Source organism: Pleurodeles waltl, chromosome 12 (genome assembly GCF_031143425.1).
Source record: "Pleurodeles waltl isolate 20211129_DDA chromosome 12, aPleWal1.hap1.20221129, whole genome shotgun sequence".
In the NCBI taxonomy this organism is placed as follows: Eukaryota; Metazoa; Chordata; class Amphibia; order Caudata; family Salamandridae; genus Pleurodeles; species Pleurodeles waltl.
In genome coordinates this window covers 434,599,708-434,623,633 of record NC_090451.1, presented here as the reverse complement: position 1 = coordinate 434,623,633, position 23,926 = coordinate 434,599,708, and the positions used below count along the sequence as shown (strand labels likewise).

The window sequence follows — 23,926 nt, the reverse complement described above, 5'->3', positions numbered from 1 at the left end:
AATTCTACCCTAATACGTATCATAACATGAGTTTTCTACATAACACGCCCTACATTCATAATGTTTGATCGTGGAGATGTAGCGAATACGGATGGGAAAGAGCCCATCAGGGTCTAAGTGCATTCTTGCGCCTCTCTGCTCTCTTCATTGCAGACTGAATCGCCTGTCTCCCTGACGATCAGTGGTTCCTTAACACCACACCACCTCTCCATTTCACTTGTCCCACCTTGAGTGTCTCCGATGTGTTAGAGGGAGTCAGCAGCACTCTTGTATTGATCTCCCGTGCCCCGCCCCGGTCCCGCCCATGCCCTTCCCTCGTTCCTTCCCCGCCCCGCCCCCAGAGCTGAGCAGGACTTGGCTACAATCATTGTTTGGTTCCAGCATTAGGTTCATTCCACAGGTCGAAGTACCCAAGTTGTCCTTCCGCACATTCCAAGCCCTGGCAAAGGAGTCCCTCCACACCCCCTGCTCCATCACCGACCCCGCGAGCGGCGTCTGCTCCTGTTGCAGATATACTCCCTGCCCTCCTGACTCATGGCCTCGAAGCCTCACGAATCCGGTGATTTTTGCGAGCACGAAACTGTCCCGGGCAGATTCCTCCGCGCACAGCTCCCGCGCCGCTCAGTGTCCGGTAACGAGTGAGACTGGCACACGGATCCCGGCTCCGTGGGTAAGAGAAGGGCGGGAGTCCCGGGACTCTACATGCTGACATGAAGGCGATGTGACCCCGGCGGGAGCAGAGGAAGCAGCGGGGGGATACGTTGTCCAGCGGTGGAGGCTAATCAAGGCTGCCGGCGGAGGTGCCCTCCGCCCGTGGAGCATCACCACCGGGGCTGGTTCGTCTGCCTCGCAGAGGCTACTCTCAGCGGCTGGGAGGAGATCACAGTTCCTGGCGCACTCCTGTGATTTCAGGACCCTGCGACGGAGCATCGTGTTAGCCCCTGGACTCTCTCTCCCGCTGCCGGAGAGACGCGGGGGGACCCGGGCTAGCGGAGGTGCGCTCACTGACCCATGGAGGAGCTGGAGCAGGACCTGGCACGCCGCGCCGGCATGCTCCTGGAGGGGCTGAGCTTGTACGAGCCCCCGATGTACCGCGGAAGGCGTGAAGCGCTGGATGAGGCCAAGCGGTCCCTGTCGGCGCAGCTCTTGCGGGCCGAACAGAAGGGTCTGAACGGGGGCTGCGCCGCACTGCCCCCCTACCAGCAGCCGCCCCTGGCCCCTCTAGGAGGCCACTGTCCGCATGACGCCCCCAAGCACCCCACCAGCCTTCTGCGCACCGTCAATGGGGTGCCGGGCGATGACCCCATGTCCCGCTCCCAGGTGGCACTACCATGCCACGGCAGCTTGTCCGAGAAGAATAGGCGCTACTCCGCTGACTGCCACAGGTACAGCGCGGGGAGCGCCTTCGAGGGGCTTTGCATCCCCAAAGGGGCACCCCACAGCAGAACGCCGGAGGGAAGGGGGCACACCAGTCCCAGCTGCAGCATGGTGTCCTCACACGACACTGGCAAGTACAGCAGTCCCAGGTCCAGCCTGGTCCAGTACGAGGGCCCAGTCCAGAGCCCACGGTCCAGCCTGGTCCAGTACGAAGGCTCCGTGCTCAGTCCCAGGTCCAGCTATGCCAGCACGGCCAGTGACAACAGCAAGCACTCCAGTCCGAGGACCAGTGTGACCAGCTACGACAGCAAGCCCAGCAGCAACCGCACTAGTGGCATCAGCATGGGGTACGACCAGCGGCATCTGAGCCCCCGCTCCAGCACCACCAGCCAGTACTCCTGCACCACCAGCCCCCGCTCCAGCTACTCCGAGCCCCGCTCCGTGTCGGTGGCGGGGTCTGACCTGGACCCTACTGGGATGTTCCTGGTCAGTCCCAGGTCCAGCACAGCGAGCAACTGCAACCCTTCTGTGGCGAGCCCCCGATCCAGCATCTCTAGCCACAGTTCCCGCAGCTCTCGCAGTTCCAGGGGGTCCATGGGGGCTTACACGGAGCTCTCTCTACCCTCCCCCAGGTCATCCATGCTGGGCACGTTGTCACACGAAGAGAGCAACCTGCGCGAACTGGGCGATGCCCGCCACCCCAAGGCCCAGTCGCCACCAAGTCAAGAACAGCAGTCTCTTGGAGAATACATCCCTGAGTCCGCCTCTGGGGCACTGGCCATCAGCAGTTACAGCTCAGGCAAGGGGCCTGCCACCGTGCACAAGTTCAAGCTTCCCTACCAGGTGACCCCCTGCAAGGAGGCCGGGCCCAGCCAGGCCGAGAGGAGACTGGAGGCGCTCACTCTGGAGCTGGAGAAGGAGCTGGAGCTGCACATGAAGAAAGAATATTTTGGTAAGTCTGACGGGGTATTTTCAACTTTTTATTTTAGGGTTGTCTCCCCCTGGTTTTCTAATGCAAGATTTAAATCTTCTTTATAAATATCAGTCCAGAAATCACTTGAAAAACTAAGTTATTTATGTTCCGTAACATTATTCCTCTCTCTTGTAATAACCCGGAAGCTGTAGTTGGGCAACCATGCCTGATCCAATTTTTTGATTTTGCACAACAGACCTATTGTGCTGCTAGCATATGTTATATCCGTATGGTAATATGATCTAAAAAGACACACATCTATGAATTATGTACCTTAAAAAAACTTTATTTTTATTTAATTTTTCACACATTAAAATGGACACTGATGTAAATACAGAGCTCAGCTTTGCCGGTGATAACCGTCTCATGGTGATACACCGAATGGTCATGTATTCTCTATTCAGATCACATAACATTACATGTATCTGTTCACCGATAAGGAATAGCCATCGTTTCAAGACTTTAGTAGCCCTGTGGGAAATTCCAGCAACGCTGGTGCACGTTGGTGATTATCGTATTACACTTGTTAAGTGAAAGTCCTGAAACAAAGCAACATGCTATAATTAATTTGTGTTTGTGGCAAAATTTAAGCACATGACTGAATATACAACGTGAACGACCAGAACACACGCTGCAGCTGTTGGTGGCACGTGTTTTTAGCCTTTTTTAAGAGCAAAATGCTGTAGTTTTAAAAATTCTGCATACTTTTGGGGAATATTGCTTAATACATGAAAGCAAATTACCCAAATTTCGCACACCCCTAGACTTTATATATGTTTGTACATGAATGTGTCCAGTGCTTGAAATGAAAGCAAGGAAGTGCCTGTTACACATGAGTACATATTTCCACTAAGATGTGCTGGGACTCTAGACTCTAAAATATTTGCACCCCTGCCAAGAAAATGTGGTACTTGATCCTTCAGACTAAAGAAATGCAGGTACTCAGTATTTGCCCATTTAAGGCACAGATTACATTGTGCTGGCATAACGGACAGCCATATCACATCAATATGTGCTCTCCATTCTCGAGGCCCACCTCTGCAACATAGTTTGTTCTAAACTTTGCATAGTTTTAGTATCTCTTTTCATGTTAGAGCAACACAATTCCAAGTCATTTTCCATAACCAAAAGCAGAGTTTGTCCCTCTTTTACAAGGGTCTGTTTACAATGTTTTTGCATCATGCCAAAGGGTACAGTTTATCCAAGTTGCTGCCCGTCTTCTCCAGTTTATTTCCCAAGATTGTAAATTTAGAGCTGGTTGTTGTGCCCTCCTTAGCAGGGTCGGACTGGGACAGAAAGGGCCCAGCACCATAATAAAAGTGGCCCCCATTAAGTCAATCAGATAGCTAAAAAAAAACTGCCCTATGCTTCAAGTTGGGTGATTTTTGAAATGTTAAAGACACACTGAATAAGTATTTTTCAATACTGCGGAATACTGTATGGGTTTGAACTTGCTGAAGACAATGTTTGTGGTATTAGCAGGCAAATCAACAGTAAACAAAAATGCTCAGCACATCCTAAAATAGTCCACAAAACGTCAAAAAGCCGCCCACACACTTACCTGTAGGAACAGCCCATCTAGCACTGCCTGATTGCCCCATAGGTCAGTCGGATCCTGCTCCTTAGTTGCCAAATAGGCATTGAATATGGTTCATGCTCGATTTAAGAATGCTACCATTCACAAACAAAAAATAATGGAAAGTAACAAACTCAAAAGTTGTTTTTTACTTTTTAATTCTTTTTTTGTTTCATTCTGCTCGGGCAGTTAACTGCAGCTAAGACCTAAGGCAGTATCATTACCCTACTGCATCAGGGCACAAGAGCCTAAAGTAGCTGTACACCTGTTTTTGAGTACATCTTGTGTGTGGCGGACATGCATTAACTCGACAAGTTAGTGACTGTGTTGCAGTTAGCAAGCATGGAAGTAAGTAGAGATGGCATTTATCAATATAAACCAGTGCACACCAAAAAGTAGTCCAGCATAGTTCATCCAAGTGGAAAACAACTGGAAGTCCAAAGCCACATGGTTGATGAAGAAGTTGTATTCTTGTCAAGAAGAAATTGGTCCAAAATACAGCTTAGAGCCGACACGTGTTTTGTCACATTGACTTTATAAAGGCTGCAGATATAATAAGGAATAGGAAATGACAATAAGCAACACATAACTGATGATAAACAGGGATCATTGAGTCAATGATACGGGTGACAGTACCGAAGAAACCACTGTAAGTGATCACGCCAACCGAAAGCAGGAATTGACAGTGTAAATTAATAGTAGAACCAATAGTGACAGAATCTGTCATAGGGTGTGCTTAGTGCAGAGTTAAAATATGGTAGAATGAAAGTGTTAAGAGTGCTAAAGATGATACCCTTATGTATCCAACCCTCATGTACAGTGCTACAGAAGATTCCAGCGAGAAGTGGTAGAAGAATTGTGCATAAAACATACCTAATGGTTAATAGATCATGTGGAAAGGCGTCAAATAGTACAGAACAAAAGTACGTGTTCGCAATTGCTGTGTAGAACATAAATTACGCCGTCTAGGGCAATGAGAATCCGCGAGCAATCGGTGCGGTCGAAAATGTTTTCAAATGTAAATCATTTGGGTAATGGACATGGTAAGCCATAAATAACTGGAAAATTAGAAGAAAAAAGGAAATGCTGACATCATTGGTCAAGGGGACTATGAACTAGAATTGACATAAATGTGCCAGAGAAGAAGAAATTAAATAGTGAAAAAAAGGGTTGAGAAGTGAGAGAAAGGTGGGGGGGGGGGGGGGGGGAATCTATTCGGAAGAAGGGCGACTTCTTGTGACATGTTGCACTGTACATAAGGGTTGGATACATAAGGGTATCATCTTTAGCACTCTTAACACTTTTATTCTACCATATTTTAACTCTGCACTAAGCACACCCTATGACAGATTCTGTCACTATTGGCTCTACTATTAATTTACACTGTCAATTCCTGCTTTCGGTTGGCGTGATCACTTACAGTGGATTCTTCGGTACTGTCACCCGTATCATTGACTCAATGATCCCTGTTTATTGTCATTTGTTATTGCTTATTATATCTGCAGCCTTGATAAAGTAAATGTGATGAAACACATGTCGGCTGTAAGCTGCAATTTTGTACCAATTTCTTCTTGACAAGAATAAAACTTTGTCTTCACCAACTACGTGGCTTTGGGCTTCCAGTTGTTTTCCACTTGGATGAACTATGCCAGACTACTTTTTGGTGTGCCCTGGTTTATATTGATAAATGTTACTACTGACTACTTCGGTCAGTAACTCCAACACTCTTGGTGGTTGGGTGTTACGCCAGGCTGGCACCCAGTGATACAGGACTCTATCTCAGAACTTAATATACACATTTGATTGGATGTGCGAGCTTATGGCATTCACCACCCTCTGTTTGTTGTATTAATAAGTAGAGGTGGCTGTTGCTCTGTTTACGAGCTGAGATGCAAGGGACTATCTGCTAAGTTGCAGAGTTATAGTTTTGTTGACTTTGTTGTAGATGTTTCTTTTAAAAATGACTTGTGGCGTCCTTATGTTCCTGAGCAGAGTTGCAGATCGAAATAATAATATGCCCCCTCGTTGTAAGTCAATGGAGCAACATAGGAGTGAATAAGTTTGCGTTGAGCTTGCGATGAATGTCAGTGCAAAAACATGTGGCAAACCTATTTGCTCTGTTTTTGGGCACTTGAATGTAAAGTGCCCCATAAGCGGCACTAATCTATTTTTAAATCCTCAAGCAATTTCTCTTTAATTGTTGTCATATTGGCACTTTTGGGTGGCCTACCTTTCAGTGGCCACTCCTACAGATCAACACGGGACACAACTTAGGCTTGGCTGTGCTTCTTCAAATTACTTCTGGTCACCTCCTTCTGTTCGCCAGATGCATGGTTGATGTATGTATGTCCACAGAAGATTTTGAATTACTGTTCTCAAACATACGTCACTAGTTTGAGCTCATTGAAAAATGAGTGTCACTATTCTCTGTACACAGAAAACCAACCCATAGTCATGTCGGTGTTATTCCTCAAACACGAAGGCACTGTTCAAAATTGATCCCAGTACGAAAATTTCTCTCTGACAATCAAAGCTACTCGGAAATTCCACCTGTCTTTGACTGAAGAATATTTTTCTACAGTTTATTGCTTTAATTACGAAAGGTGCATATTGTGTACAGCATGATCTTCACACTTGCTAATGCAGCACTACTAAATTATGCACACATTCTGTGTGTGATATTTCTTTAGTAACAGGTTTAGTGGACTATAACAGTCTCCTCACTCGGCGTTTGGGAAGTCATCTTATCCAACCTGAACACTTTGCCCTTGTGCCCCTTCTGCAAGGGTGAGAAGGCCATCAACTTGCCATGCTTTATTGACGTCCTACATGCTTGTCATGAAGAAGTTCTACTAACCACAGCAAGCATTGGACTCATATTTTTCCTTTTTCTTTCCTGTTATTTATTCATTCGTTGTTGAGAGTTCAGGGGGTCAACGTCTACTTCCATTTGCCCTCGCACAGCTCATTTGGTGGGGAGTAGAAATTTACGCATGTGACTTGTCTATAGTTGTGAAGGTAATCCAAAGCTGTGAGTGAAACAATATGCGAATTTCTGTGTAGCAATCTAAATCCCTTTGTTTTTCTATTTAAGAAAATCCTTAATTTCCGACCATCTTAATGCACTACTTAACTCTCTTCTTTAGTATGTTCCAGCCAAAACGCACCAGAGTACACCCACTGGTATACTGGTTTTGGGCTGCTTTTGTGGGAAGTGTTTTTCTATTTGCACAGTGCTCACATGCCTGGTTCCACTCAGATTTACCTATACGTCTCTAATAGTTCACAGCTTATGTGTGTGAGCAAAGCACTGTTTTAATGTGTCGCAGTGATCTGATCACAATCTGCTAGACGAGCAGTCCCTTTTGGACACCATGTACTGCAACATATACCAGATTTTACTTTGGGTTACTTGCATTCTTCAACATGTATTGGCCATGTTAGTGATTGCTGTTTGGATAGAAAAGACTGTACTATTTTTTTTAAAGTACTTCTCGCAACCATTCCTGCTAATTATTTTTGTGAAAACTACGCTAGAGTAGTACTCAATTTGTCGCGCTTGCTTGGTCGAGTGTGGGTCTATAAGTAGCCTTACGTTGAGAAACTTCATGTCATCCGATAGATTCTGAGGGGTGCTGCAAGATTGTTGGTGCTCATAGCTGTGCATATGCACTGAGTAAAGCAAACAGATATGCAACAGGGCTGCATTTTGTGCATTCACCCCATCGTGGAGTACATGATTAAATTGTAATTTATTGATGTTGTGTGAGCTTTGGAGTGGTTCTCCAAACATGTTCAGTGTATTCCTTGTTCTTAAGAGTGGAGTGATCTGAAGAATGGTGCATAAATAGAATTTGGGAGACACTTTATTCATCAGTTCTTCCTTGGCCATAGGGAGTGCCTTCATGGATCAAGCAGTTGTCACAGGGCAACAAGTAAGTGAGTGAGAGCACTTACAGGCTGAAAATTGGTGGGAATAGAAAGCTGCGTAGTTGTCACCCAGGAGCGTACCCACGTGACACTAGGTGAATGAATCCAGCTGTCAGTAGGTGCCCCACGATGAAGGGAAGCTTTGCCTGTTGCTCGTTGCATGTTGGGCTCCAAGCACTAGGGTCTGATGTTTGTAGATGGAGTTGAAATGGTTTCATCTGATCTTTCATCACTAGTGAATGAACTCTAGATTTGATTGTTCGAGTTTGAACATAAGTTCTGGGCTGTGTTGGGTAAATCTCTTGTTAAATAGATACCTTCCTTATTCTCAATATTTAGAAGTTGGCTTTCATTATTGTTGATGCCCAACGGGGAATGTGGGGAGGATCACTAGGACGGTTGACTTTGCAAACTGATAGGTGTTCTGTAGGCAGTGTCTGCCGAGCAGAGGACAGCCCACTGTTAGTATGAGCTGACTGCCCCTCTATGGAACACACTTTAAATGGACGCTAAAGTTAATCTGCCCTGACAGAGGCAACAGTAAGGTAATATTGGGATGGACACCAGTGCAACTCGAGATGATGTCTTCTTGCACCCGAGTCAACCGTTTATAAATGCAGGCAGGCAACAAGCAAGCACAGGTAGGCACAGGCATCAGTAGGTGCTGGATATTGTGCAGATCGTGATGGCGTAGCACAGAGAAAAATCAAAAATCTGTGCCAGCCCTTACGTTAGACACTGCTTGAATGCAAACCTTAGATTGGACTTAGTGCAGGGTCACAACTCTGGGGTATTTGAGTATGACCAATGGATGCTCTAAGCACGTCATGCAGTCTGTGGCAGCCAGTTATGACCCAGGGTGCACCCGCCTAGGTATGTGGTGGGCCTGCACCACTGGAAACAACTCTTAATTTGTTAAGGGAAACCCTGGGGTGAGAAGGCCCAGGAAACCATAGAAAGATGTATCACGCTCCAGACAGTCACACAGAGCAGGGACCCCGAAGCTGAGATACCCAGGGAAGGAAGCACTAAGTTCACATGTGGCGAAGCAAGCAAATGCAAGCACCGCTGTAGACAAACGAGATGAATGTGGAAGGAGGTGACGCCAACCATGGTGGAGCCCGCCGAGCGTCCGGGGCACGCAGCACCAAAACGATGCGGAGAGACGCTGAGCTGCTCACTGGGATCCGGGAGGAAGCGGCAGTGTTATTCGAGTGCCACTCTCTGTGCAGGGGTGAAAACAGGCGAACGTTCAAATCCTGGAGAAAAAGGGTTTCCTTCAGGAACTCTGCAAAATGCATATACATTCGCAGAGCTTCACTACTTACCCCGTAAAATGAACGGGAGCGCAGCGGCGCAGTGTCTGCGGCAGTGGTGGGCTCCATCAGTCATGTATGACGGGTCCGCTGCAGGGTAGAGAGCGCCCGGACTTGGGCGGTCTTTAGACCGGAGCGTTTTCTGCAAAACTATATGAATTTGCCGCTGTTGCCACTCGAGCCATCAACTGCTGCATAATGTGCAGCTTTTTTTTTGTAATGTTTCTAGTGCAAACAAACCAAAAGTTACTAAACACGTGAGCACGTGTTCATGAGTTGTGAAAGGCCATTCGCAGACGTTGGCCTGTCATCTTTTACTTATTTACTGCATCATTTGGTTGGTAAACAGCTACTAACGAGGTGAAATGTTTGCCCTGTTGCCACGAAACAATTAATAAGTTATACTATCACAAAATCTGCCGCATTGTGCTGCTTAAAAGTGTGTGGATGGAGGCTGGTAAAGACTTTCACTAAGTAATCCTGGTAGAACTGTTCATGCTTGTGGGATTATAGAACATGTTCACCTGTCCCTCACGCAGATAATTTACAATAGGAAATTATTTGTATGAATAACTGTGGCTGGTAATTGCTGCCACAGAACGGCTCAGTCGTTGACCCTGGTGCAGGCTCTTATCAGTCATTCGATTTTCTGTTTGGGCCGCATTAGCACATTTGTACATTGTCAACAACTGCGACTCTGTAGTTCGGGCTAAGAGGGTCAGCCCTAGAAAAACGTATCTATATCGATAACCATGCTTGATGCATCTACAAGGAACATCTCAAAATATTAAACGTGCGATTCATCCTGGAAATTCTGTGTCCATTCTGAGTGTGGGCATGGGAATGGAAGATTCTGTGGAAACAGTAAAGGGTCACGTTTTGCATTCAGATTCCATACTACCTTTGAAAGGGGGCCCAGAAACCACTGGTCGGATTTGCCCCAGGCATAGTCCCGTATTGATTGTTTTGGATAACTTGGTGTCTGGGTTTGCTGAAGTGGAAGTCCATTCCGATGGTTTTGAGAAAATTAAGAGAACCTTTTGGGGCGAGTGGGGAATGCCAAACCCCCGCCCCCACAGCCTGTGCCATGATATTGTTTTTGGAAGAATGTTTTCCCCTCCCTAGAACTTTTCGTGAGGCCACGTGGACTCCGTCCCCTGAGGCAGACCCATTGATATTCAGGTGTGTACAGAATGTGGGCACCCATGTTAAAGTCCAGCTCCCACCAGCACCCACAGTGGGTGCTGACAGGGAAGCCGGCAGGGACCGTGGAGGCTTTGTGGCCCCCCTGCGGCCCTTTCATAAAAAAAAAAAAAAGTAATACTAAAAGTGTGGGTGTCCCTTTTTGGGTCGAGCATTCGAGACCTCTTGTATATACTTCTATACTTCTTTGTGGGGTCTCTGCATTTTCACTGGTTTGTTTCAGTCAGTGTCCTTAAAAATCCTTGCTTGCTAGTGGTCAATCCTTGCTCTTTGTCCCACCTTTTCCACAGTTGTACACTCCCCTGGAGCATGACCCTATTACTTGTACTCTTCCACTTGTGCCTATGTAGCATGTGCTTAGGGATTACTTTTTTCTTAGACTAATAGAACTTGACCAGAGCGCTGGATGTTTCAGTGCCTCCAGTCTGTTAACAGGGCTCTAGTCTATTACTTATTTTCATCTGCAGTCATGTGTGACTTTGATTATTCCATCCCTTACTCTCCCTCACGGATTTTCTGTTCTTGCATTGCAAATGCTTGTTCCTTTTGTCTGTCTTTGCAAGCTCACGGGGGCGCTTTGAACTAGCTCCTTATGTCAACTGTTTTACTTTTTATTTTCAGTTTGTGTGGCAATAAAACGCTAATAGCTCTAACTTGAGCGAACGCAAGACCCATTGCAGTTCAAAAGTTTTTTTTTTTTTAACCACTTGTAAAACATCCACATTGGTGAAAGTTTTTTTTTAAATTTCAAAATTTCACTTCAAGCACATGGTGACAACATATTTTCTTCTCTTTTTGGCATATGTTTGTGGCAGTACTTAAAATATATATATATATATATATATATATATATATATATATATATATAATATCCTTTGCACCAGCATGCCAGCCAGCCTGTTGGCTTTCCAAGTGCTAGTTTCTATCTTAAATTCGACCATTTTGGAACACTTGTAGTGCATTTTTTTTTGGCGTTTAAGTTAAGTTACTAAAGGTGACAGATTTACAAATGGGTTCCTGGGTAGATGCTGTGTGTCTGCGCTCCTCTCTCATTTGGTGGACAAGCTCTTCTTCCACTGATTTGGTTTTGGCTGGTGCTTGCCATGTTCACACTCTGGAACCATGTTGTTGTTTAGTGCTCAGATAAACACAGGTTGCAAGGTCTTTTCGTGTCACTGAATGCCACTTAGACTAACTCGTGATCAAGGAGGGAAAAATTAACCATCCCTCCATGTAATCTTGGCACAGTCACCTCTGACATTCGAATTAAAATTAAACAGTCACTACTACGGCAAGTTACCTTTTCCTTGGGTTTGAACAGAAATATTTTAGTTTGTCTTGTTTTATTTCTCAGTATCCAAGATATTCTTTAGATATTTCACAATTAGAATGCAATCACTTTGTATATGTGCATAGCTGGAATAAAAAAGTATCTCCAATGCACCAACAACAAGTAAGAGTCACCTGCTTAGCTGGTGAGGTGGGCAGTTGAATTGGGAGGGGGGAGCAAAGGGGGCGGTTTGAATGGAGTTAGTGGAGGGGGAAGAGACTGTTTCTAGGTAGGGTGGGTGTGTATGTTTATGAAGTTTCCAGTGGAAGTGAGAAATACTGTGGATGTTTATGTATTTTTGCCTGAAGCAGTAGCTTCTTGGGTGAAACTGGATAATGTGCGGGACAGATGCGGAAGTTTTCCTTTTAAATTTGAGCTTCCATTCTCGCAGAGTAATTTTAGTACAAAGAATCCTGGCGGCATTTCCCGTCTATTATGCATAGGCTATATTGTTTAAATGAAAACGGTGGCTTCTAGTTGTATAAGTGGACCGCAATTTTAGTTCCGCCTTTGTAAGACATTTATCCAAGAATTATTTAGCATACTGAAGGGGCATGTGTTATTTCTCTTGTGTGGCTCGCCAGAACAGCAGATGCTTTCTTCTAAAATGAGTTATTGTTAAACGTACCTGCCTTTGTACACAAGGTTTCCTTCGTCTCCGCTTGTGGTTGATGGCTCTCGATGGACATTTCAGCCAAATGGTCTGACAAGGATTCTGTGCAGGACGCCATCTGCTTGTTCAAGAAATAGCCGCTGATTACGGTAGCCCGAGGGCTTGGGCGTAACAATTTATAAATCTTCTTTTTTTTTTGTTGTTGTAGTTTTTTAATGCTGCTTGGTTTCTGCTGAGGGCTTTGAGAAACAAGTGCAGCGAGCATGGAAGGTGTTACCCTGTATCCCATACAATGACGGCATAAGTGCAAGCGCGTCTACCCTACTAAAGCTTACCTATGGATTCTGTTTTAATTCTTTGGATACTATAGGTCTTATCCGGTTGCAAATAAAAACACATGGTCCCACTATACCAGCTCATTATGGCCTTTTCCCTTAAATGTATTAAACTTTACTAGCAACATTTAGTCTAAGTTAACACAGGGAACGCTTTATCCCAGAAAATATCAAAGGTCTAGACGTTTTCCAACAACACCTAATTACTAAAAGTCGTTGATGATTGATTGCATTTACTGTATGATACTGTTCGTTTTATAGCAAATTTGTTAAAAAGAGAATGTGGTCACTTTTGGCATTTATTTTTTTCTAACCACTGAGCAGAAAATTGCAAAATCTGGGAGCCATTACAATTAACATTTAGCAAAGAAAAAATGCGGTGAAATATGTATGGGGATCAGTCACTCAGTTAGGGTTTAAGTGTGCTCCTGCAAAAACACATAAAGATGCTCAGCAGCAACACTTCGCCCGGTGTTTCTAACACGTTTTCATCACTGTTGTGATGAAGCTGCCTTTCAGCTTTTGATAGCATCGCCTCTGGTGCTTAGAGAAATCGTATGATGGGTTACAAAATTCTCCGTGTTTAAAACCAAAGTGCGAGTTTTAAAAAGCTAGGTATACACTGTTCAAGGAATTTCTACACATCTTAGCTCCGCCACGCATTGTTTGATTTCTACAACTTTGTTTTTGAGTTTTCGTGATATTACACAGACAGTAACAACATTACAAGTTATAAAACAATTAATAAATGAAACGCAATGGACACAGTGTACTTACACTGCTAATTATCGCTATATCTATGCACATTGTTTTCACGGAACACAGCTCAGCTTGCTTGTGTAGAGTTTATTTTTAATATTTTTGGGGTTCAGGAAGAGTGAGCTACATGCTGAAAAATGCTTTGACACCTCTCCAGGGGTAGTAAGAATCATATAAACATAATAATTACCAAAAGCTAAAAGGTCAGTAAGAAGAATGTGATATCACACATTATCATATGCGGTTCCTTGTGAAAACAGACTTGCACAAAGGATAGCAATTCATTCTTGTTCATGGTGTTTGGGAGACCTAGAATGGGTGCAATCTACCAGAGGTCAAGTAGAGTTCCCGGATAGTCTCAAAGATACATTGTTGTTGTGTTTGTGGGTTGGTGTGTAAATATTTTTTCAGCAACCTTGTTTCAAATCAGCACTGTGTTAATAAGGTGCTCGCTTGAGAAAAATATGTTCTCAGGTATTACATTATTTTAAAAATGCCTCCCTTAAACTGCCCGTTACCTGAAAATGCACCCAGCAGGCTGTGCTCGAGCTTCAGTGAAAGTGTTAAGATTTTTCAGAAGTGCTCTATAATTCTTGATTATAGTTTGGTGCCTGGAGGTGGGGGTATTGTTGGGTCTGCCTGGAAGGAAGACTTTAAATGCCTCTGACAAAGAATATTCTTGGGGCTGTTTATCGTTTATACTTTATTACCTATAGACATTTATATTATAATGTTGATGTGCAAATATGTTGATACTCTTCCCTGTAATGTACATTGTCTCCTCAATGTCGGTATTTATTTTACTTTACAGAACCCCTATTGCTGTTTGTGTGCAGTCATCCTTTCTCCTTTTTTTTTTTTAAATAAATCTTTTTATTGAAATTTCTATGAATCAATGAAACATAAAAAGGCAGAACAGTGCAATGATCTAAGTCTTCCCAGGGACTACTCCCCCATCCCTCAAAATGATCTCTATCAGGACCAGATTTTTTTCCAATTCCGCAGGCAGCCTCTACCTGTGTACAGGGCTGGCTTCAGGGCAATGCGAGTGGTGCGGCCGCACCGGCTGCTGACCTGGATGGGGGGGAGGAGGGGGGGGGGCGCTGACCTCCGGGGGGGCGCTGTGTTTGGCAATGACTTATGAAACTTGCCATTTGAAAGCACCTGCTGAAAAGTTCCTTGTGCATCCAGCCTTCAGGAAACAATGAAAATGTCAAGATACCGCTTGTGATTAATGTTCGTAATAGGGAGAGAAATGGGAGTTTTGTCTAGCGGCAGCTTTGACTCACAATAAAGTAGTATAGAGGGTTAATATGCCTGCTGCAAAGAACAGAACTATATTTTACCTGGGTGGATTAGTATAGCTAGCCTTAACTGGCGCTTTAAAGCAAATGAATGTATGTGAAAGAGGGGCTATGGAGAGATGAGGGGCACATTTGCTGGGTGGTAGTGAGTGAAACCGAGGAGGTGGTCATGGGGTGGGGGATGCACCAAAAAAGGCTGTTGCACAGGGCACCCACCAGCGTTAATGCCGGCCTTGCCTGTGTATACTGATTTTTCCACCAACATACACCAGTCCATGTCCTTTTCCCAATCCAGCACTGACAGTGTATTTTGTGCACCCCACAGGCATGCTATATTGCGTTTGGCCACTGCCCGACCTAATGATAACCTGAGCTTATTGGACCTGGGATGACCCCCCAAATGTGTAGAAAATAGGTTTTTGCTGTGTCAGGGATCCCTATGCCCAGGACCGCACTCATCAGTCCCTGTAATGTCAACCAGTAGGGCCACATTACGGGACAGGACCAGAGTGTGTGTAGGAATGTGCCTTGTTGCTCATATTTCCAGAGGCAGAGATTTGTGGGGCTTTGACCCATGGCCCGGACAGTTGTGTGGGAATGGTGGGAACAGTGTAGGATGCACAGTTTAATTGGGCGAAATCCTGTTTTTATGGCAACACTCCAAAGGCCCCCGTGGCTTCCTGCCATTCGCAATCTGCACAGTTTCCCACCTCTGTTTCCCATTTGGTCCTCAGACTAGTTAGGATGTCGGGAGAGTTGTTCATTAGTTTCTAGTATATGAGTGAAATGGTCCTTTTAGGTAGTGGTTCTATTAGGATGCTGTCCTAAAGAGGTGAAGAGTCTTCCACTAGGGTATGATTGGGATTGTATGTCAGTAATGCATGGCGCAGTTGGATATGCTTGAATGACTCAGTAGGTGCTAGCTCATATTGTGTCTGCATTTCAGTCACCCTGAGCGTGAAATTCCCTTTCCATATATATCTCCTAGCGTAGATTTACCAATGAGGTTCCATTTAGTAAAACCTTCTTCAGGGTATTGCTAGACCATAGAGGTGTCGTTTCTATTGGTTTCCCCTTCCAACCGAAAAAGGCATTTTCTGCCCTCCAGGCTCGCACCACTGTTGGCGTTTCTGGTATGAGTGGGTTTAAGGCGGCAGATCTGTAAAGTATCCCCTGGTAGCTCTCCAGTCCCTATGTTAACCTCTCCAACCAGAATGCAAGGTCACCCAAGGCTGCAAATGCCCAATTGTTAACCACCTCTGAGCGGCCCAGTATTACTTTCCAATATCTGGCTGGCTATCCCCTAGTCATATACTCCACACATGAGTTTTGAAAGGGAAATATGGGTGGGCCTGTGTCCAATAGGAGAAGGAAGAATAATGTCTCTAACTTTCGAAGGAAGTCCTCGGGTACAACTGTATGGGATGTTTTAGAGTGCATATATCATCCTGTGTAGTGTCATCATTTTGAACACTGCCTCCCTACCCAGCAGGAAGAGCGACAACTTCCTCCAGTGCTGCTCATCTGCTGCAAAGTGATCTAGTATGGGGGCAGGTTTGTTTAATTAAAGAGGTGCAGGTCCATTGCATCGTAAATTCCCAGATATTTAAAGCCCTCGCTAGACATGGGCATATGGTTGTCATTGTGCAGGGTGGGTGTGGGCCCAGTGATCAAATGCTTGGGGCACTTGTCCCAGTTAATAGTGTACCCCGAATGATGCCCAAAAATTCAGAGGATCTGGGTCAGCCTGGTGATCGTCAGGAGAGAATCAGTAACTTAGAATAGGATGTCATCTGCGGCTAGGGAAATACTTTCATTCCACGACTTCTCACGATGTATGCCTCGCACAAAGGGGTCTTACCTGACCAAGGCCGCCAAGGGCTCCAAAGCAAATATCAGTGGGGATTACGGACAGCCCTGTCTCAGTCCCCTGCGTAGAATAACTCTACGGGACAGTGTCCCATTTACTTTAACTTACGCCTCAGGGTCACTAAACAAGAGGCGCATCCAGCCCAGGAAATTTGGCCCAAACCCAGCCTTTCCAGCACACCAAAAAAATAGTTCCATTCTAGGGTGCCACAGGTAATTGCAGTGTCCATGGACAACACCATTGTGGACATTGTCTCGTCCCTCGACCCAGCCAGTTCTCCAAAGAGTCATCGGAGATTGAGTTTCGTCCTCCTATTTGGTATGAGGCTTGATTGTTTCGGATGCACAAGGGAGGTTATCGCCTTACGAATGCGCCTGGCTAATAGTTTGGCTAGGAGTTTTATCTCCATCTTGAGGAGGGAGAAGGGCTGGGAAGAGCAGCACCTGTCTGGGGGTTTCCCTGCCTTGTGAATTACCCCTATTGTGGCTTGTTGGTCTTCTGGGAGTTGACCCACACATTTGGCTTCCACACACATATTTAATATGTGTGGTTCTAGCTTGTTGATGAGGTGCTTGTAAAGCTAGATGGGGAGTCCGTTGGGGGACATTGCTTTGCTGGAGTTAAGGGAGCTGAGTGCTAGGCTTGTCTTGTTCGTATGTTTGTCTAGTAGTTGTCTTTGCTCCTCCGTGAGTTGGGGGAGTGTTATGTCAGCTAGGAAGGACTGAATGTCACAGGGTGTACAGTTTGTCTTGACGGAGTACAGATTTTCATAATAGTCTGCAAACCCTTTGGCTGTTCCTGCTGGTTCTGAAATAGACATTAAACCCACCCAGACAACCCCTCTCATCCCGCAGGATGAGATGCAGGACCCAACTACGTGCTCGGTCATGTTTTCCCAGCCAAGCCAGCAACTTTCCATCTTTGTTGAATACATCATATATACATCTCAAGGTCAGTATTTGAAACGCCTTTGCACTGTCTTCAGCCAGATCCTTGTATTATTTCTGCTTGAGCCTCAGGGAGTGTGCTCTTTCTTCAGGCTTCCCGTCCTGTCCCTCCGTCTCTAGGACTGTAATCTCCATTTCGAGGGTTTCAAGTTTCTCTTTTTCGCCTCCCTCCCCCTCCTGGTTATCAGGGAGGATGCTTGGCCCCGGATCACTGTTTTGTATGACTTCCAAAGTGTTAGCTTTCAGCTAAACAATCCCTCATGGGTCTCAAAATAGGACATAGTTGCCTGTTCGAGTTTGTGCATCAGTTTTTTGTTTTGCCAGGCACTAATGGCTCAAGGTCCCCTAGGTCTGTTGGACTGTCTCCATAGCTCTGGCCATACTGGCCAGTGGTCTGAAATTCCCCTAGCTAAGTGGCAGATGTCCGTAACTCGAGTCATGTTGGTGCCTTAGGTGAATATGTAGTCCATTTTGTAGAAGCTGTAATGTGCTCTGGATAGGAAGGGGTATTGGCGTTTTTCTGGGTGATGGAGGCGCCAAATGTCAGCCAGTCCTAGCGCTGCGACAAAGGAGGCCAAAGTGTGGTCCCAACAGATGAATTGAGCATGAGAGTGCTAGTCCATGTCCTCAACCAGAATTGCATTGAAATCCCTGCCCATCAGCAAGATGCCGTCAGGCAGTTGAAAAGATCATTCAGCCCTGGAAGCGCAAGCCACTGGTGGCGAGGTGGGATTTAAATCAATGATAGAGTAATGGAGACTCCCTCCCACATGCCTATTTGAGCCACATATTTCCCCTAAGGGGTCGGTTCAGGTTTTGTGTGGAAAAAAAATGGGTCTGTGTTCTTGGATAGAATTCCCACTCTAGAGTCTGTAGTATAGCCCATGTGTGTGCAGTGATTGTGTAACTGCATCTCAACAAGGCTTTACAGGAGTTACCTAGAAGGTGAGTCTCCTGTAGTAGTACAATGTCAGGGCTGTGTTGTATTAGATACTGGAATACCATCTCCTGTTTGGTCCTGTCCTCTAACCCACTTACGTTCCATGACAGGACTTTGAGTCGGCTGCAAGGGTTTGATGTCAAGGCAGTTTCCTGCATGTTGATTGCCGGTATGTCTCTCTTTGGATGGCTCCCCTGCCCCCTGTGGTGTCTGTGATCAGAGTTGTCACTGCCCTGTAAGAGGTTTTAAGTGTGAGGAATTGCAAATCATTCTTCTCCAGTGGCTCAAACGGAGCAGATATGAAGCCCTCCAACACCACTGACAAGTCCCAGGAGGGAACAGACTTAATTGACTTTCGGCAAATATTGGTCACTCTCTTCATAAGACGCAATCCTAAGCCATCCTCATCCAACAAATTCTTTCATGAATCCTTGAATGCTTCGATTGCTGCTCATTGGACTTTCAAAGTGGTCACTGTCAAATCCACTTTAGAACCATTCTGCAAGAATTTCATCCTCAATCTCACGTTAGTAGGATCAAGGCCACTGACCCTACACCATTTGGAAAAAAAAAAAGCTCCAGTGTCAGTTATAAGAGCATCAAGTAGACCACTTTCTGGATGCCTGTAAGGTAGCCAGCAAGGAATCCAAAACCCTCTGACCTTTCAATCCCCTCCTTTCATCCTCCAAGCCAAATGGAGTTTCCGTAGACTCTTATCCCTCAAAATGTGGAAATCCAAAGGGGACTGAGCGATTGGGAGAAGCCACTGCGGTATCCTCAGCATCTTCAGCAACAGGGGAAAACAATTGGCATGCAGCCTCTAGGGAACCACCAGAAATACCTCTGGTCAACAGCTGCACTCCTTCCAAAAAAGAACCTGATGAGAAGAAACAGAGGAAAGGCATACGCTAGGCCCTCCGGCTACTGACATGGCAGAGTATTGATCGCCCAAGTCTGAACCTATCTATCCTTGCCACTAGGGAACCACTAGTAGCACCTCTGCTCTCAACATCCACACTCTTGCCAAAAAAAGAACCTGATGAGAAGAAACTGAGGAAAGGCATACGCTAGGCCCTTTGGTTATTGACATGACAGAGTGTCGATCGCCCAACTCTTAATCTCTCTATCCTTGATACAGAATCTCAGAAGCTTGGCATTGCTCCATGAAGCAAAAAGATCCACCACTGGAAGAACCTACCAGTAAGTCAAGCAAGGAAATACCCTCCGAGTCAAACAAAATTCCCTTGAGGAGGGAATGTCTCTGCTGAGCAAATCGGCCTACACATTGAATGACTCCCGAATGTGAATGGCTCTCAGAAAGATCAGAGACTCCTGAGCCCATGAAACACTTTGTGAGAAATATTGCTCAGCCTGCTGGAATTACTCCCCCCCTCTCCCTCCCTGCCCCCCTTGTGTGCTCATATAGGCCTTTTGCAGTGGTATTGCCCGTTCTCACTAGCACCGCCCTCCCTTTAACTGGGAACTGAAAACTGAAAACAAGACGAGCTCTTCTTACAGCATCAATTTCTTCCCAATTTGAGGAATGGCTTGCCTCAGTGAGAGTCCAACAATCTTGCACCTGCAACTCATCTCCCCAGGCACCCCAGCCTGACAAACTGGCATATGGGGTAAAAATGACAAGATTAGAAGGGTCCAGCTGTGTCCCGTGCCACAGATTTGTTGAATGCTACCACCATGCTAGATCCCTCCTCACCCTTTGAGTCAGAGGAATTGAGCTTATCAAATTCTGAGACCCTGCATCCCAACTGCCGAGAATCCAAATGACCAGTTTGTGAAGATGGAACCAAGCCCATGGAACCAGAAAGATTGTAGTTACCAATGAATACCCTGGACCCTGAGCCAAGATTCCACGTTTGGACTGTCGTGCACCAGCGGACTCCTGCAGCTTGGTCATCCGACCTTCTGGCAAACAAACCCTGCAGAGTCCAAAACTGTGCCCCAGTGAATACCAGGTCTTGGGCCAGATTTAAGGAAGACTTTACCCAATTGATAAGGAATCCATGTGAACGCAGAACTTCCAGCACATTTTCTGTATGGGAAAACAACACCTCCGCCAAGGGACCCTGCACCATACAGGTGCACAAAGATGCCCCCTGGATATAGCAGTTCCACAAATGGGGCCAGTACTTTGGTGACCACCCTCGGGAGGATTTCAGCCTGAATAGAAGGTCCTAAAACTGATAATGGATGACCTCTAGAGAAAACCGCAGACATATTTGGTGAGGGTACTTGATAGTGGAGATAAGCACTCTCCAAGTCTGTTGATGCCAACCAATCTCCTGTCCTTATCAGAGGAATAATTGACTGCAGTTTCACCATCTGAAAGTGAAGAGTCTGGACCAAAGTACTGACCCATTTCAAATCCAGCACTGGCTTGTATGATCCTGACACCTTCAGTACTCGAAAACCCCAAAATATGAGGAAAACATGTTTTTTTTGGCCAAATTTTGACGTTTGCAAAGGATTCTGGGTAACAAAACCTGATGAGAGCCCCACAAATCACCCCATCCTGGATTCCCCTAGGTGTCTAGTTTTGAAAAATGCACAGGTTTGGTAGGTTTCACTAAGTGCTGACTAAGCTAGAGGCCAAAATCCACAGCTAGGCACTTTCCAAAAAACACGTCAGATTTCAATGTAAAAATGTGATGTGTCCATGTTGCGTTTCCTGTCGCGGGCATTAGGCCTACCCACGGAAGTGAGGCACCATTTGTTTCGGGAGACTTGGTGGAACTCCGAATAGAAGAACAGGTGTTATTGCCCCTTGTCTTTCTCTACATTTTTTCCTTCCAAATGTAAGACAGTGTGGAAAAAAGACAACTATTTGAGAAAAGCCGTGTAATTCACATGCAGGTATGGGGACCCCGGAATTCAGAGATGTGCAGATAACCACTGCTTCTCAACACCTTATCTTGTGCCCATTTAGGATTTTCCAAGGTTTCCTTGATACCTATTTTCACTCTTTATATTTCACCAAATGAATTTCTGTATACCCGATATACAATGAAAACCCATTGCAAGGTGTAGCTCTTTTATTGGCTGTGGGTACCTAGGGTTCTTGATAAACCTACAAGCCCTATATATCCCTGCAACCAGAAGAGTCCAGCGGACATAACTGTATATTGCTTTAAAAAATCTGCCATAGCTGGAAAAAGTTACAGAAGAAAACGTGGAAAAAAATGGCTCTTTTTTTCACCTCAATTTCAATATTTTTTTATTGTAGCTGTTACTTTCTGTAGGAAAACCTTAAAGGATCTACACAAATGACCCCTTGATGAATTCAGAATTTCGTCTACTTTTAAGAAATGTTTAGCTGTCTGGGTTCCAGCATTGGTTTCACACCCATTTCTGTCACTAACTGGAAGGAGGCTGAAAGCACAAAAAATAGTAAAAATGGGGTATGTCCCAGTAAAATGCCAAAATTGTGTTGAAAAATGTGGTTTTCTGATTCAAGTCTGCCTGTTCCTGAAAGCTGGGAAGATGTTGTTTTTAGCACCACAAACCCTTTGTGATGCCATTTTCAGGGAACAAACCACAGGCTTTCTTCTGCAGCCCTTTTTTCCCATTTAAAAAAATAAAAAAACTAAGTTTTTCCTGTATTTTGGCTAACTTCTTAGTCTCCTCCAGGGGAACCCACAAACTCTGGGTACCTCAAGAATCCCTAAGATGTTGGAAAACAAGGATGCAAATTTGGCGTGGGTAGCTAATGTGGACAAAAAGTTATTAGGGCCCAAGTGCAAACTTCCCCAAATAGCTGAGAAAAAAAAAGGCCTGGCACCTGAGGGGGGAAAGGCCTGGCAGCGAAGGGGTTAATGCACACGTTCCGGTTTTGCAAAAAGCCGGTACATAATTACCATCGGCTTTTCAGAAAATGAACTCATGATCCTTGAGCGTCAGTGAGGCCTTGCCGTCACCAACAAGGAATGAGGAGACGTGAAAAAAACAGGGGGCGTGGTGGGGGGAGGATCTTTTATTTAATGGTGCTACATGGATTTGAGGTCCAGAGGGGTGGCAACCCTCCCATATAATGGCTGCAAGCAAGGGAATGGATGGGGAGGCATTGGATATTAACAAGGTATGCCACTGTGATTGTTGGGTGACCTTAAGCTCACAGCCCCCCAATCTTACTGCCCAAGCTACGCCTCTGGGTTTAGGCTGGTTTCTTAGTTATAAGTCAGACTCCAGAAAGTGGTAGATTTGAGCTATGAAAACAAATGTCATTAAATGGGAAGCACCTCTGAAGTGTTAGTTTGTTAGGAAACCTTTCTTACTGGTTAGAAGCGACCGACTTTGGAGTTGGGGAACAGGTTCGAGCCTAGGCGTCTGTACACATCCTATTATTCTGGGCAAATCACTCAATTTCCCGTGCCTACAAAACAATGAATGTGTCGTGTACTGTAACTGGAACTCACGTAAAGCGATACATAAATCTGCAAAAAAATAAAAATATCAAGACCTGTAAAATCCTGTTCACGCCAGTATGAAGGTACTTCATTTCTCGATTGCTTGCTTTGGAGACTGTATTTATTTAAATAATAAAGCTGCTTGAGTGAGCAACACCTTTTCATTCATTGCACATCTACTAATTGTGCGTATGTATCGTTGTGTTGTTAAGGCATTAATCTAGTGCTTTTCTACGGTCTCCATGTCCCACTTGTTTTCAGTGTTCTTTTTGAAGCAAGTCGCTATTGAGAAACTGGAACAGTTCACCTGGGGACCTGCAGAGGAGGCTCCCAGAGTAATTATTTCAAGTATGCCAGACATGGCCCCCTCTTTCTGGTATTCTTTCAGACGATTAATCATACTTGTAGCGACAGAGGAATGTAACACAAAGCAAGGGCAAAGCCACCAAATGCAGCCTTGACACGTATTCATCTCTTTTTACAGAGGGCTGAACGGCTTTGTGTGGTTTAGGATTCTAAAAAATACCGTGATAAGCGCTGTCTTGCCGTAGATTTGATTTCAGAGTACTTTATAATGTAGTAAGCCAGTTTTGCTCGGTTGCGAAGCCTCTGGCTTTCAAAATGGAGGCGGCCTTGCAACCCCGGCTGACCTCGCGCCTGACAAACAATGGCGTAATTAATTTAAATTGGACGTCCCACTCAAAAGGACGGGGCCTCGAGCGTCCGTGACTTCAGGCTGCAGTGGGTGTCTAGGCATTGCAGTTTTTATTGCCAGCGTGTCCTTTCTTCGCTACGTGTCCAATCTGAATAACGCGGTCACTGGACCTTACCAGCTGGATGCATTGATGCTGGTCGCAATAGTGGACAGCAGGGCTACATTTAACTATTTAAGACAAAAAGGTATATAATACAATGTTCAAAAATGTGGAAATCGTTTTATGGGCTAAATACAACCAGCTATACAACTGTAGGATCAAATGCTGTCTGATTCTCTGAGCAAAATGTAATGCAGGGTAATTGACGGGATTTATA

The 23,926-nt window shown here is 45.2% G+C and overlaps 1 protein-coding gene across 1 annotated transcript in view; it reads left to right on the top strand.

Annotated features, from left to right (window-relative positions):
* Nucleotides 1–415: 415 nt before the first annotated feature.
* WTIP (WT1 interacting protein) overlaps nt 416–23,926 on the top strand; it is a 271,804-nt gene continuing 248,293 nt past the window's right edge. The window contains exon 1 of the mRNA XM_069216956.1: nt 416–2,329. Within this exon, the coding sequence (XP_069073057.1) occupies nt 1,012–2,329 (1,318 nt within the window). The 5' untranslated portion in view covers nt 416–1,011. The remainder of the gene's footprint in view (nt 2,330–23,926) is intronic.